At 40.6% G+C, this 16370-nt stretch overlaps 1 protein-coding gene across 1 annotated transcript; it reads right to left on the reverse strand.

Moving 5' to 3' along the window:
• Positions 1 to 1072: 1072 nt before the first annotated feature.
• On the reverse strand, positions 1073 to 16001 carry crtc1b (CREB regulated transcription coactivator 1b). The gene is made up of 14 exons (XM_072389281.1): positions 15848 to 16001; positions 12839 to 12955; positions 12194 to 12319; positions 11686 to 11747; positions 11316 to 11410; positions 10730 to 10815; positions 10605 to 10648; positions 9874 to 10097; positions 8513 to 8664; positions 8146 to 8376; positions 7580 to 7666; positions 5849 to 5935; positions 5588 to 5762; positions 1073 to 4693 (listed from the first exon to the last, which is right to left on the reverse strand). Exons 1-14 carry the CDS (start codon positions 15971 to 15973, stop codon positions 4482 to 4484), a joined length of 1824 nt encoding a protein of 607 aa, XP_072245382.1. The 5' UTR covers positions 15974 to 16001; the 3' UTR covers positions 1073 to 4481.
• Positions 16002 to 16370: the final 369 nt, after the last annotated feature.

The following is a 16370-nucleotide window of genomic DNA, read 5'->3' on the forward strand; positions in this document are numbered from 1 at the left end:
CACAGCACACTCTGCCCGAATGCAAACCTTTTTCTGTGTTATCTTAACAACATAAAAAGACATGCAAAAAGTTTAAATGTGAAATGACGTGCAAAATGTGTCTTAAGTGCCCTTTATAAGCAAGAGATCATGCTGGAATATCCCCTTTGACGAGTTTTGAACACCTCATGTGAACAGAATACAGAGGTGGGGAACCTGTTTTTCCACATTCCACACATCGGAGGACATACAGGGACCCTTTAGGTGCCATATAGAACTGGGGAACAAAGGATGTGGGAACATGGGCGTGACCCCCTCTGTTCCTTTCCAACACTGGAGCGCAAGCTGCACTGGAGTAAGCCCTTTCTAATTTTGCATCCCCTAAGATCTTAACAGTTAAAAAAAGGACAAGCCAAAGTATAGCTTACAAAGGAAAATAGAGAATTCATCTTTTCTTTTACATTAAAATATCTCTGGTGTAAAACAGTCAGCATTCACATCGGGCAGGACTGTCCCTGCTCAAAAGCAAGGGGGTCACAAATAAAGTGCGAAGCAACTAGTGGACTAAACATTGCACAAAAACAGAGAGAAAAAAATAAAAAACACAACAAAAACAGTACATTTTACCCAGCCCAGAACCTGACATGATCGGTAACAACAACAAAAACATATCTGTCTTAAAACACACTCCACTTCAGCATAGCAAGATCAAAGTCCTGTACATAACATGGGATAAGAATCTGCTCAATGTGTCCATCATGTCATGCAGTTGACTGCATTACGCAGAATCTTTAGAAGTCCACAAATGCAAACAAATGCAACCTTTACAAGACAGGACCTTCCATTATGTCAAGAAAGCCAACAGTTTGTGCTGACGATAAGGAGGGGCCGGATCGACTGCAGGGTCTTTTAGTATTGACCGTTTGCAATCGTATGCAGAGCGATGCTACAGTAGGAAGAGAGCGGAACAAGCAACAGTCTGATTCTGGGGGGGGGGGCGACTGAGGAGCAGAGAGAGAAGAGTCCTGGCCTGACCAAATACTCCAAACATCCACTCATTTGGCAAGAGGCTAAAACTAGGACACTGTCACAGAAATTACATTCGTTTATCATTCGTGAAGTAGCATTGTACAGAGATGGAGGTAACAGCGTCACTTTACAGGAGTTCAGTGTTGCACAGGAAAAACCCATACATGCATCCCTTTAGACGTTGTGATAGCGTTATGTTACACAAATCAAACCTGAAAAGCTAAAGAAGGCCTTCATTTAGAGGTTCAGACTGTCAGTTTAGTCATGCATTTTGTTTCAACTATAGTATGTACAAAGTCAGTGTGAATGACTGAGCTTCAGCAGGATGAAAGAAAGCAAATAAGCAAATCAAGTCTGAAAACAATGCTATTTTTTTTACTTTAGGTATGCCACCCTTTGGAAACATGAAATACGTAGACATTTATTTCAGACACTTAAAGGAAAAATCCATCATTTACCAAAATATCTGGTTAAAAAAAAGTCTTACAATACTGAGTCTCTTCTTCTTCTTTTTGTTCTAGGTGGTTTATGCATCACTGATCTAAAACATCAGCAGTCTGAAATCTGTTCCTTTAAGATGAGACAGAAAAGATGTCCATCTAAAGCAGCAGTTCTGCTCCAATGTTAAACAGCAACAAATACATAAATTAACTGAAAATAAATGTGGAAAGGAATACTTAGAAAATGAAAGGCAGGGTGACTACTTCAAAAAAAGAGAAGAGCTCAAATGTCAAAGTAAACTGGGATTGATGGCGTTTTCTTTATTCAATAATTCAGGGTACGATTTCACTCGCTGATTGTCATATCGCCACCGCAACACTCAATTTCCTGCACTCATCTCATTCCCATCTCATTCACATTTTTCTACAAAAGATCTACACCATCAATCTGCATCATTATCTGCTAAAGACCTAGTCAACACCTATTTATGGAGCCCTTCAAAATGTCAAAGATAATCTCTTCATGTTGTCACAACGTACCATTTTTCAGATTTTTTTTGGAGTTGGAGTTTTTGGAAAATTGACCTGTACCAATATCTGAAACCATTAAAGCAGCTCAAGCTGATCATATGTCTCTAGATCCCATGTGAGGGGACCTTTCTGAAGAGGTCAAAGCAGTAAAAACACCTCTCGTGATATGAATGAACCCAGCTGAGCTTGGGGAAAGTGTTGGATTCTTCCTTTAAGTGTCTATTTTTTCTTTCTTTCTTAGTGGTCTCATTTGCATAGGAATCACAGGTGTGTTAAAGGCAAACAAAAACCGCTGATGGAGCTTTACAGAAGCCAATGAACACTTCAAGTGAAACAAACTGTCCAACTGTAGAGGTAAACCAAACGTGATTCCTTTCATTTTTTGGAGGTAAGGGGAGGGGAGGGGAGTGGGGGTGTTTAGACAGTCTTCCCATCAGCGCTTAAAAATATTAGCACGTGTGCACACAAACATTGCAATATACCAAAAATGATCCCACACACCTAAACAAGCCTCTCAGGGAAACTCTGACAAAAGGCTGAGGCAGACTTTTTGGCACCGAATGCAAAGTCACTGCTAATTATGTCAGTTCTCAAGTTGGACACATTTTGGCAACAGTCGTGAGGGTGTAAACAGTTTTAGGTTGAAAAGATTGCATCAGTGACGGTTAAGTTAGGACTAGTAATTCCCAGATTGTGTTTTTATGGCCATTTGCGTCGCTTATAAGACTAAATGTAACAGGGGACATCTTAGTGCTGTTGAAACACTGCACACAACATTTAATATATCAATACTTCCTTCTTTAAAAGAATCTTCAGCTAGTCGTTATGTACCTCATCCAAATGGAGGATTATAGACGTTCAATAAAAAATATCCTTTTTTCATAAACTCTCACATAAAATCTCAATTTTGCACCATAAAAACAATCATTGGAGGCAATGATACTGTCCCTTCATCAATCATTCATTTATAGAACTGATGTGTCAAAGGTCAGTTGCGTTTTTGTTAGAGATTCCCTGTCAAGGAGCAAAAAGCCTCCCCATAATTGCACTCTTTCTAAAATACTTTAAAGCCTCCATGATTTTTTCTTCAAGTTTTTTTTTTCTTGCCCCACTTTTAAAAAAAACAAAAAAAACAAACAACAATTTGGCTATAAAGTGTACCGCTACAAAATACAGTACATTGATTTGTCAAACCTTACACAACATAACCACAGATATCACTGACCAAAAGTTCCTCTCAAATACAAGAAAATGTTACAATAAGTTACGAAAATACGTTGTCACATCAGACACTTAAGTTGAACAGTAGCTTGTTACTGTAAGGCAAAATCAGGTGATTTCACAGTGACGACTTAAAAGGATTAAGATTTTAGTGTTCTATGGTTTAAAAACAGACTCCTTCCTTCATTTGAAAGGAGTTCATTCTAAATACATGTATATATCTATATAGCTATATATAGATCTATATATATATATGTATGTCTATTGGCTTTTCACTGGCTATAAATCAATTTTGTTGCATTTTTCTTGCGTTCTGGTTAAATAGAAATACCTGATGATTTTCTCAGAAAATGGTAATCCCAGTGGCTTAAAGCCAATCCATTTCTGGAGCACGCAGCTTTTTCTGAAGTGGCGCTAAAAACTGTAATATTTGGATTTGACTGTTGGGCTGCAGCACATCAATGTCCAAAAAAATGGCACATCTAACACCAAAGAGCAACTATGGGGAGGTTTTGCACTCCTTCATTAACCGAGTAGCTTAACAAACACAGATATAAATATGTTAGTAATCAATAAATAGACACAAATTACATCAGTGCAATTTTACACTATGCCTACAGACAACAATTAGGCATCAAATTCATGAAATGGAATATAAAATCTAAAACCAAATAAATAAAATGTATAAATACATGAAGCATAAAAACAAATAGTACAAGATGAAAATAACATTTGGTTGTCAAAAATAAAGCTTTGAGTGTGAAATAGAAAGCCGTTATGCTATGATGGGATAACCTGTTCTTTTCACTGCAGGGTGATGAGAAAACAGGCAGTTTCTTTTCTTTTGTTTTTCTTTTTTTAAAACAGGTGCATTGTAGCTCAGCAGCTTCCTGCTTCAAGCATCAACAAAACAAAAAGTGGATATGAAAAGAGATAACAAGTCAAAGGTGTGTTTTTTTGGAATATATGTGGCATGTAATGTACACTGTAAACGCAGTAGGCTAGCGTAAGCGCTGAGCGACCAATCTCATTCAAAACTACGGCGAGCCCGTTCCCCGACCAGCCACTGGATGTCTTTTTCCCCGTTGTCTTTTGGTGGTGCATCGTTTCAAAGGGCTTCACGAAGTCGCGGGCGAGGTTGGACAGCTGGACGGCCATGCAACGAGGGAGAGGTTTCATCCTGCCCTTTATTTCTCTTCATTAACAAGTTAGTTTTTTGGGGGTTTTTTTTTAGTTTTTTTTTTTAAACTCTTTGTTTCAGGCCAAAGTCAGCAAGTTACTTTACAGCCTGTCCATCCTGAATGTGTCCTCGGTGGCGGGGTCAGCGAGCACCATGTCAGGGTCATTGAGCATGTGAAGACCGTCCAGCGTCAGTGGGTCAATCTTCAACTCGTCCAGAGGAAACTGAGAGTCTGCGTCAAAGCTGACATCACCAACACCTGCCAGAGAGTTGGTCAGCTCTTTCGAGAGGCTCGGCGGAGACTCACCTGTGACTGAGAAACGTGACATGTGAGGAACACAGGCGGGCTTGGCACAAAGTGAGAGCATTCCACAGACTCAAGCTAAACCTCAAGCAGTACTTCTGCATTGCGTCTTATAGGTGAAAAAAAGATGTCCTCCTCATAACTCACACATGCCAAACTGAGGTGTCTCAGCCCAGCATTGCTGCATCCTTACACATATCAAGCCGTCATCGCTCAATTCAATTCGGCATGAAAGAATTATAGTTTTTGAGATAAAGGAAAGAAAGGAACGCTGATTAGTTCACGTATCACCATCTTTAAGGCCCGGCTTTTGTGGTAAAACTAGTTTGCTTGTTTACCCACAAATGCTTCCCTGAGAATGAACTTAAAGCATGAAATAGTCATGAAGGAGACAACAGCGAGATGCATAAACTAAGAGGATGAGCTGTAGTGGGGCTATCTGCAGCATTTGAGAGACTGAAATGTAGACAGAATTCAGTACATTCGACCATGTTGTAAAAGCCGAGCTGGCATTACCTTTTTTTTTTATGACTTTCAGAAATCATAGAATATGCAGGCAGCTCGTTGTCATTGTATGGCACCAAATATTTTCAAAGTCCGACCTGGTGATTCTCAGAACTAAACTGCTCTCAGAACTTCAACAGGACTCGCTCACACTTAAAAACTCAAAACAAGGGGCCCTAAATATCAGATGCACAGAGCTGTTTGTACAAACCAAATCCAAGTGAATAGAAATTGGAGTATATCCAACTTTCACTTAAAAGTGAGTGTCTGTTTAATGTTTTGTAGACAGTCGCTGCACAATTCTCTTGAATGTTTGCCTCCCAGCTCCAATGAGGATCACACCAGATGTGCAGCAAGAGTGTAATGAGGTGAAAGCACATCTAGTGGTAGAGTATGTACCTGTAAGGATGATGTTGGGGATGTTGCCATGGTTACTGTAACTGAGCTGCTGCGTGTCCTGCAGGCTGCTTCCAGTGAGGCCCATCATGGCTGCCTGTGTGTAGTTGAGGGTGGAACACTGGTTGTAAAGGCTGGAGGAGCTAATGGGGCTTTCAATCATGTTGAACTGCTCGAGCTGAAGGCACAGAATTGTACAGTAGCGTTAGAGAAAATATTTGAGAAAAACATTGCTGTCAGCTGCTCGCTTGTGTGCTCAGTCACCTGGTGAGAGAGAGCGTTGGTCTGCCTCGACGCCAGCTGCTGATCATAAAAGGAGTCGCCAAATATACTGCCCACCACAGGGATGTGCTGGGGGAAGAGAGACATGCAACACATTTCAAAACAACAGGCCTGAAAGTGGCTGCAATGCACACAAAATTAGCAGAGAGGAAGGTTATCCAGGTCCACAAGCAAACATTTCAGCGATGGAGTAACAAAAAACACAAGCAAAACACCAAATCACACAAATGTCTGGTAGAGCGGTGAAGAAAAGCATACAGTTCATGACTAGGGCTGTCATTTTTCAGAAACAAAAGAGGAGAGCAGATGGACAAATTTTAAAATTGAATGCACACGAAAAATAAAGAACTCAAATAACAAATGGAAAAGAGGTGTGAACGTGAGGTTTGGGTTGAAGATGAGATGTATGTGGACCAGGGCAGCCCTGTTCATGATGAAATCTGCTTATTAAAGGGAAACCTGGATATTTCTACGTGGGTGTTATTCTGATATTTATGGATCATGATGACACACAACTCACCACCTTTGTGATGTAAACAAAGTCTCCGGCAGGAAATGTTGATAACAGGAGTGGCGAATAAAAAGTTGGCATGACTGAGAAGGTTTAAATGGACACAAAAAATAAAAATAAATAAATAAATCACAATAACACCCAGGGGTGATAAGCGCTGGAATTTCCCTTCATAATATTCTTGCAATGAGAAAAGCACCACTGAACATAGTCAACACTGTGTGAATGGCTTTTTTGAAGTGATGGAGTCCCTCTTTCACTGTTTCCAACAGCCTCTTTACCAATGATACATCACTGGTGGCTAATCTATGAAAGTCCAGCATTGTGTTTGGCGAGAAGTGCTTTCCTGTGAAGTAAGTGGCCTTTAGTGGTTTTATGTGACCAGTTTACAATAATTTGAGAACTTTTTTTGTCTATCCTGTAAAGGAAAGGGAGAATGAGCTAACAAAAAATACTGATGTCACACCGTGACACTTATCCACTGATGACTGTAACGCAAAAATGTGTCATTCAGGCGGTGAAGAAGAACGAAACAACGCTGAATTCAAAATGCTACACTGTCTTTTTAAAAAAAAAAGCTTTAACACTGAGCATTTTCTTCTTTTTCAGCGTTGATTATCAGAACGCATGCAGTGGCGTTTACCTCTTCTGCTGAAAACCAAATGAAGCTCTGAGGCAGAGTCACATGTGTTTGTTAGAATGCAAAAAGCAGATTTTAAGAGGAGCAAACTCTTGTGTTATACACAAACTGTTAAACTGCTATTGTACAAATAAGTGAGGTCTTCTGAATGTAAAAGGCAAAAGGGCACTAACAATTCGTAGAAATAAGTTTTAAAGTAAATGGTTTGCTTTAATCATGGTAAAACATTTAATTAATGGTCTATTTGTCCTCATACAAGGAGCAAACACTGTGACCACACTAGATTAGAGTTTTGTGGTACACACTGAAGACTTGAGGCTTAATAGCTAACTTTTTAAAGCCAAGTAATAGTCAGGGCCTCCATCAACAAACCATCAACATGTTGTCATGCACACAGTGAAAAGTGATAGTGGTGATGAAGAAATGAGTTATGCAGCTGCTGACACCATGAGTGGTTAACTGCTACAGAGAATGAAAAGCAGCCTGACTATCTAGAATTAGCCTTCCCCCAGGAGCAAAGCCCTTCCCCAGACAGCAGCTAGCTCGGTGGGTGGGCCCTTACTTGAGGCGAGCCTCCGGGGGAGAAGCCTTGATTGGAGACTGGGGAGGTTGGAGACTGAGTGGCTGGTGAGCCAGTCTGATTGCGGTACTGTTGGAGGGAAGAGGGTTAGCTAGCACTAAGCTTCATGCCTGTCACACACAAATTTTGAAGGATCATATAAAACAATGAGTAGAGGGAAATACTACCAGCTACCAACTACCTCCACAGACAGTGGGAAAACTTTGTGGCTGGCCAGTTTATCTATTCTTATTCAAATTCAATGGTATGAATGGATGTTGAGTTATAGAGAATCATTACTGGCGTATTTCCCATTACAATAACCAAACAATCAGAGAAAAGGCCAATTTGCTTTACTGGGCTAGAGAAATATCAATCAAGATCATACCACTAGGAAAATTTCTGCCATGAAAGTAGTAAAAGGGATGTGCAGAAATTAACTGCTATGGAGCGGAGGAATTTTCTGAACAACAAAGTTGCAAAATGAACAATATGCAAAATGATCCCAGTCATTTTTATCAAGCTAATGACTCTGCTTCCACTTCCAAAGCGTAATGATTGTTTCATACCGAGCTGATGCTCATGCTGGCGGTGGTCTGGCTGTCTGGGGAGGGACTGCTTGCAGTGGCTGTACCAGAGGAGGCCAGAGTTGGCAGAGTGATGAGCTGGATGCCTTGAGAGAGGGCCTGCTGCTTCTGGAGGTCACTGATGAGCTGAGCCTGGGCCTGAGCTGTCAACTGGTTGAACAAAGGGTACTGGGAAAGCTGTTGTTCCAGGGTTAGTGATTCAGTTGGCACAGCCTACAGAAAGATGGATGCAAACTAATGAGATACATGTCAATAATATCCAATGGCTACTTCAGTTACGGGAAATGGAAAAATAAATAAATAGAAATTTTTTTTTTTTAAAAATCAGCTGTGACACTTCAGTCCTCACCTGTGTAATGTTTACGGGTGAGGAGAGGGTGGGTGAGAGCTGCTGTGGGGACTGTTGGAGGTGGAGGTCAGAGGTGAGAGTAAGTGGAACCACGGGTGGCTGCCGGCGCTGTGCCGTTACAGTCATGGTAGGCTGAGAGGAGGTGGGGATCCCTGAAGAGAAAATACAGATGAAGACATGAATGGTTTCTTTCTTTAAGTCAAACTAAACTTAGATGTGGAGCAAAGGGAAAGAATCAGCAAACCCTAACCCTGACAAACACAGATTAACTGAGTTATAAACAGAAGATGCTCGAAGGGTAGCTAATTCTTTTATATATATATAATGTGCAACATAAACTAAACCTGAAATCGCAAACATCTGGGGTACAAAAAAAATGGTCTGACAGTAAAATGACATCAATGTGACAAACAATATTTGACAACTTTGACACAGTAGTCTTGCTTTGACAAAGGGCAGTGTTGGCAGTGGAGAATGATCTGGTTGTGCGACCTTATTAAAGTGACTTTGACTTGTTTTTATTTCTTTAAACCAACCCAAATAGTCTCTTGTGGAGCTACGGTAAGCAGAGAATGCAGCAACGGTGCACCTGTGCAGTAGTGCTGAGGGAGAATTTGTTCTGCTGGATACAGTGGTTAAACATACAAGAAAATTCCTGTATGATGATAAATGTCATCAACGTATTTTTTCTACATCTTCACAACCATTCACAAAACTTTCCAGATAGGCTTCCATTGTTGCATGAGCCAATCAAATCCAACCTGAAGTTGTCTTCAGTAGCAAATGGGATATTGAAGATGGCAAAAAGCAGGAAGCGGACAGGGAGGAGAATGTAGCTCGAAATTAACAACCAGGTGGTGAGCTGACAGCAGAGAACGACATCCGGTGAGTCAGACAAGGTATTCCAATATGAGAGGCAGTGAGTAATTGGTGTTGCAGGGCCAAACTTGTTCAGTTCAGAAAGGATGAGCAATCAGAAACTATGAAAGGCCGCCAGCAGCTTACTGATCCAGACTCGACACTCATGCCAACACTGCATGTGCTTACACTAGAGGAGGTGATAGGAGAGTATGAAATTGCACTACAGCTACAATTTTGAGGATATTGTTGACATACTTTTGAGCTTTGTGTCAGAAACAAACACAACTCCTTTGAAATATTTTTGTGTTATGCTTTTTAAAGTAAAATATATCAAGAGTTGATAGCTGGGATCAACAATGATGTAGCTTTAAAATGAAAAAATCCATTACTAGCAAAAATCCAATACAGTGTATCTCTAGATGACAGAACACAGCATGCTTTCGCTTTGCTTTGTTTAATTTACTTCCTCCACCAAATGAAGATGAAATGGTGCGTCTCACCGTGGCTGGCAGCACTGATGCCCAGGTGGGTGAGGTTGGTGGTCAGGCTGCCCGTGCTGTTGGCTGAGCTCAGGGAGGGAAAGGACACGGTGTCCTCAGGGTCCAGTGGAGTGGACAGTGGAGGAGGGAACTGGATGTTAGTTAGATCAGGAAGCGACCCACCAGTGTTGTGTGCTGCTGGGAGCACAGCCGGGTTCAATTCCTGGTCCGGTGATGGAAATATACTAAATAAAAATAAATAAATAAAACACAATCCATGACTTTTTACAGCATCAACATACATGAAAAGCTTTAACAGATGAATGAAAAAGAAAAAAAAGAACTGTAAGATATTTCTGAGTTTTGGTAACTTGACCCACAGATAACTAAAACCTTAACATGGCCTTATTTCAGTGGCGATGAAAAGGAACTGAAAAATATAATCTAACCCTCAAAGAAAACAAAGAAAAACTTGTGGCGAATGTCCAATATCAGTCTGATACAACATCCTCCATAAAATGCAACAAGGTGTCTGGATCCAGCAATCCAGGCCAACTCAGAAAAAGGTTCTTAGCCTTTTGTTTGGATATTCAACCACTTTAGTTACTACAGTAACAGAGAACAATGTGCCTTCCCTGAACACCTCCAACCAACCTGTATTGTGACTTTTTTTGGGTGGTGTGGCTGACAGGTTGCTATTCTCCGGTGGTGTTTCATTTGAAAGAATAATGAAACAAACTAAGGAAACTCACTTGATTCCTGGGACATCGCATGTATTGTGTTTTGATGCGTCATCCTAAGAAGAAAATGTAAACATGAGCTGCAAATTGTGCATCGTAAGTGTACACTTTGTAGTCCATTACTGTCCCATTAGTACCTTCTTGTCATCCCACAACTGTTTCTGTGCCTCCTCGTCTGCATTTGACTCTGAATTCTCCGTTCCGGGTACCGTTAGCAGCAGCACTAATTAGTGAAATACAAAACACGGTTGCTTGCTTTTATAAATACACACATTACTGAAAGAAATGAGTCATCAATATCTTAGACAGTCATGCAGATATAGTGCTGCCATGCACTAGATTCTTAAGTCTAAAAATAGCAAGGTGACCACCAGACAGACTGAAAGGATGCCAGCTAATCTTGCTTTCACTATATATGAACCTTACACATAGAAAGACATAATCAATGGATAATCAGTTAGTTATAGATCGTGCTCTCCAGGACATCCTATATCAGTTCCATTCATGATGTTTTGTCTCTACCTGAGTATAGTACCTGCATGTTGAGGCACTTCTCTGGAGATTGGTATCCATTTACTCCATAAATATTTCACTAAAGGTCTAGATCTACCTCTATGACACATCAACCCTTTTATGCCACTTGAGGTTTGCTGATTGGATTAGAGCACCGCACATTAATAAATAAAAGCAGCTCTGTGTCTTTGTAACTCAACACTCCTTTACCTCGTTTAGGCTGCAGCTCCTGTGATCCCCCTGAAAACATCTCCTGAGGCTTCGGATTCATGGCGCTCTGGTGTAAAGCAGAGTCTGAATTTGTCCTGTGTGTGTTAGAGAGATGAGATGTCAGCAAAATTCCTGCCAAATCCAAACACTGGCAGAGTGCCAGCTCTACAGCACATCCATCAAAGATCACACTCCTGACACTGAACGTCATTTGTAATCAAGCTGTCCGGTATGTGGCGTCTTTGTGGTCGGCTGGGTTTACAAGTCTGCCCAAAGACGTGGACTTGTTTTCATTTTTGTAAGCGAGACGCGTGTGGTTGTGTGCCCTACCCTTGTAATCTTGGCAAGTGAACAAAGGGAGGTGGCTTACCTTCTCCAGCTAGTGTCTGGCGGTGGGGAGAGGTAAACTGAGCTGTAAGGACAGCTGTCAATGTGACTCCAGTCAAGGGTAATAAGGTTGGGCAGATTAAAAAATAGATCTGAGATAATCTATATTTTCATCTCTCTCAGCTGATCCAGCCTAAAACTTGAAATATGATAAATAACCCCACACAAGTGATATTGGAGTACAAGTACTTGGATTAATTGTGATCTAATGCTGGATTATATCTGGATGATTAATCCTGTGAAGGGCAGCATAAAACACACAATACCACACTGTTAGTAGGTGCCCTGAAACAAGCAGTTCACTCACTCATTGCTCAATGTCTGTTGGAAATTCATTCAGAGTTGAGCGATCTCGCTTTATGATTACTTGACAACATAGTTGATCATTAATCTGGTGCTAAGACTACAGCAAACTCAAAGCAGGACTTCACACTAAAACCCGACCAAAGCCAAAACATCCTGTTCATCACACTCTTCAACGGAAAGGATATTTGGCGACCGTGTTTGTCAACAGAAAGCGGCCGGCGGTGAGGAGATGTGATGCGGTTCCGGTCACGGTAAACGCGCTCCACCAGCCCATGGTGCCTGGTTGTCCGGCTGGTATCCAGTACAGAGTTCTAGAGTAAACACACCAGGTGAATGAGGCCAGAAAAGAAACACTCACTTACAGAGCAAAACTTTGTTTGAGGATAAATGGTGCAAATGTGCTCTTTTCAAAATGAGTCAAGCCATGGGTCCCCCCGTACTGATGCTTGAGTTGGCAAATGTATTTAAAGATGGAAAGCCATGAAAAGCAATGGTGTACTTTAAAAATTTTGGAACCAAATTGCAGAGCTAGGAAAGAACTTGTAAAACACCTCCTCTCCTTTCACTCTAGAGTCATGATAAAACCTGCTGGAGTGTGCAGCTTTGACCAGCAGGTAATTTCTAAACATTGTCCTGCTGTCACAGCTAAACAAAAGCTTGTAGACTCTCTTAGAGAGGTTTATAAGGGATTGTCTGTTTTGAACCAATTCTTCACCAATACTTCAGACAACTGCAACCTACGTGTGTCCATAATTCGCCAACAGCTGACAAGGGTACACTGATCTATAACAAATAATTAAATCACCAACCGATAGAGGCTAAGGGCTCACCTGAAAAGGCAGGTCAATGTTGCCATTTCCAATCTGATTGACATTGGGCAGTGAGCCTCCATAGTACTGTCCACGATTCTGCCCTAGTTGCAAATACTGGGTCTTCTGTAACTGCAACTGTGCAAAGTAAAATTGCATGAAAGCATGAGTGAATGATTGATTCGAGTCACAGAAGAAGAAAAAGAAAAAAAACAGGAAAATAAGGCTAAAAATGAATGATCCATGCAAATCTACAGTGGTGATATGCAATATTAATCATTCCATTAACTGACAGATGTAACATGGTGGCTTCTCTGTGATGAGTAATGGAGGGGCAGACAACACATATAAAGGAAATAAAATAATAAATAAAATCTAATCAGCAGATGAGAATGACATCTGATCTTGTGTAATTACAGTCAGACTTCTCATGTAACACCTGGCTATTACATTAGCACATGTCGAAACACAAAAATCAGTCTCAAAGTCATGTATGTAATTATAAACACTGTGATGCTGCTGTATACCAGTAAAAATTTTTAAAAAATGCAGTCAGATAAATGATGATCAAAGGGAATGTGATGGATGGAACATGAAAAAAAATCAAGCAAAGACCATAAAACGCAGTATTTTTTCACCTTTCTGCAGTAAGTAACAGTAAAGCTTAAGCACACGCTTATTCAACATAAGTGCGCATCATTTCCTGCAATTAGTTCAAATATTTCCAGGCGTAAACATAACCCTTATTCTGTGGTCAACAGAGCCGAAACTATTAGATGAGTCATTGGCTGATTAATCATCAGAAAGTCCTGTAAGCACGTGATAGCATATTTTCCGAGAAAGAAAATCAAATAAATGTATCTTTCAAATGATCAAAATAAGCTGCTTTAAAGCTTTTTTTCATTTATTTGATATTTCAGATAGGACTGTTTTCATCATTCTCTGTCAACTCCTTATTCTACGTGCATCATCCCATCTTCAACAAACTTGGTACAGGTCACATCTGGTTAATCCCAACTGACATATCATGTATAATGTGCACATGGTTGGCTAACAAACATTTGGGGTGTTGTTAACTTGATGTAAATCATCATAACTCTTGAACGCTTCATTCAGTTGGAAAAAATTTAATGTGTGTATGACAGTAAAAGTTCCTTTGGATGGTCACTTATAGTAGTTTTGACCACAAAAAGGCAAAAATTATGAAAAGTTAGCAGTCATCTTGGTATTGTGCTGCTCTGGTTGAGTTTTACATTTATAAATGAATGGCAATTTTTTGTAAGTGGTGCTGTATTGGCATGATTCATTTTTTTCAAACAAAACAGAGGAGATAAACCCTTGTTTTTAAAAATATCCTTATCCATCTTAGCCACGGTCAGTTTATAGGGCTGCCCGAGAAATTTATTCAGCATCATCACTGCAAAGTGCAACACTCACACCTCAGGATGCTCCGTACTCAATTAAAGTCACCTTACAACATATTTGCAGCACCATGCAAACAGCAGTTGGCACAGTTCATGTATAAGAGAGACTTTCTGATCTTAAATCATTTACACCAACTTAACTGTTCTTGGATATGCAGCTTTTACAATTTACAGGATTTGTCTTAAGCGTGCGATATGCTGGCGTTGAGTGGGTTATGGCAAAACAAGGGCGAATCTGGTGGGGGGGTGCTAAAAAGAAAAATTTGATTGGAAAAAGAAACAACTGCCCAGAGAGGTGAGCCAAAACATTAATCTAACAAGCCAGGTCATGGAGCTTCCTGTTAGATTTAACATAGTTACTTTAAAGTCACACTTGGGGCTAAGAGAAATTAAGTGAAGTGTCTGCTGCTCACAGTGGATACCCCCTGGCCTTTCTGCTGGCCAGTGCTGCCCTCCCTCAGTGAAAGAGCCATCCTCTGACTGTAGGCACCACTTTTCTAAGCCATTCTGCACATGGCTCTCCAGAGCAGCCTACCTCAGGGGAAGGGGAAGGGCGAAATAATGACGGTCCCTTTGGTTCAGATTAAAGTCGCTATTCAGTTCAAGAAAGGATGGTTTGTCCTAAACAACAAGTCTAAAAAGTACCCCTCTACAAAATCACTCCAATCCTTATTCGATGATTTTCTATTTAAAAAAAAAAAAAGCTTCTGAAGTCATCAGGTGAAAGTTGCTGTGTTACTGTAAATATCAATATTCAATATCACAATCGCTGTTCGATCAAAGCTCCAAATCCTCATGTTGGATATGTTGTGCCAAAGTAAACAGTCTTAAATCATTAATAATCACCTTTAATTATAGTGTATCAGGACTAGTCATTTCAGATCAAGTGTTAACAACTGCTGTAGCACATTAAACATTTGAGGCATGACATGATCAAAACTTCTTAAATCATCAACAATAATGCATGTGGAATAACTAACTACAAATTAAAATGGAGCTCTAAAAGCAGGGAAATGTGAGCTATTGGGTTACAGTGGACTTTATTTTATACCAGATTAACTGTTGCTTAAAATATCAGTAAATGTGCCACAGAGGTAAAATTACTCAATGTAAATAGTGGATAGTTGACCGGGGGCGGGGGGGAAACCCACAGCTGGTGAGGCTGGTTAACATCTGATTGGCTAGCTAAGGCTGCCTTAGCTCTTCTAAGAGATCCCCATCAGTACTGCTCCAATTTAGTTTCTAGCTACCAACTGTCCTGACATGCAACGAAGCTGTGGTTTTTAGTGTCCGTTAGCGAGATAAATGTGAGCAGTTGCTGCTCAAACCAGACACAGACAGAGAGCAGGTGCACGTTCATAACAGACCCAGCAGCGGGCTAGCTAGGCTAATTAACGCTACACGCAAGTTGCAAGTTGAAAAATGCTAGCGTGCTTCAACAACCATGGTAACATCAGATGGTGTTGCTGCGCTGTTGCAGCTAAGCATGTCAACATGAACTTAAGCCATTTCGCAACCCATCGTTAAATTTTTATCTCCGCAGTGTTCGTTAACTGCCACACAGCGGTGCAACAAACTGTGAACAGCCGGGGTGTGGAGGTCTTACCCGTGCAGCTCTGGTGATGTTCAAGTCTTTCATCACTTCTTCAAACGCAGCTGTCTCTTCAGCCTGTTTTTGATTATGCAAAGCGATTTTTTCGCTAAATTTGCGAGGATTATTAGAGGACGCCATCTTTCCCTCTTCTTCTCAATGGAATGTTACGCTACGCACCGCGCCAGGGCCTTCTGGTGTCGTCATTACGCAGAGCTGACGTGTCTACTGATGTTGTTGCTTTCTGCTTCAACTGTTGCCAGAGTTTGAGGCAGGGTGAGTTTCAGATAAAAATAAGATTCACCACAGGGGGAATTGTGCGCCCTAGATGCTTGCTATGAATAGCAGCATAAATAAATAAACATGGAAATTGAATTGAAATAGAATTAACAACCAGAAAAAAATACCAGCAGCAAAAAAATTGATTGACTGGATCCAATTTTGACTGGACTGGATTCAAAATAACCCAGTGATTTGATTTCAGCTTCACATCAGTTGCAGCAAAGTAGGTCAATCCTTATACAGTTTCGAAAATAAT

The sequence above is a fragment of the Leuresthes tenuis genome, unplaced genomic scaffold (assembly GCF_036924035.1).
Source record: "Leuresthes tenuis unplaced genomic scaffold, fLeuTen1.0.hap1 SCAF_7, whole genome shotgun sequence".
NCBI classification, from domain to species: domain Eukaryota; kingdom Metazoa; phylum Chordata; class Actinopteri; order Atheriniformes; family Atherinopsidae; genus Leuresthes; species Leuresthes tenuis.

What these genes read in the sequence shown, in the direction of transcription:
- crtc1b (XM_072389281.1), bottom strand. Translation starts at nt 15,973, where the DNA reads ATGGCGTCCTCTAATAATCCTCGCAAATTTAGCGAAAAAATCGCTTTG. An exon ending in ACATCACCAGAGCTGCACGG is followed by an intron (nt 12,956 to 15,847) that starts GTAAGACCTCCA and finishes TACTTTGCACAG; the next exon opens with TTGCAGTTACAGAAGACCCA. An exon ending in CCCCAACATCATCCTTACAG is followed by an intron (nt 4,694 to 5,587) that starts GTACATACTCTA and finishes CACGTTTCTCAG; the next exon opens with TCACAGGTGAGTCTCCGCCG.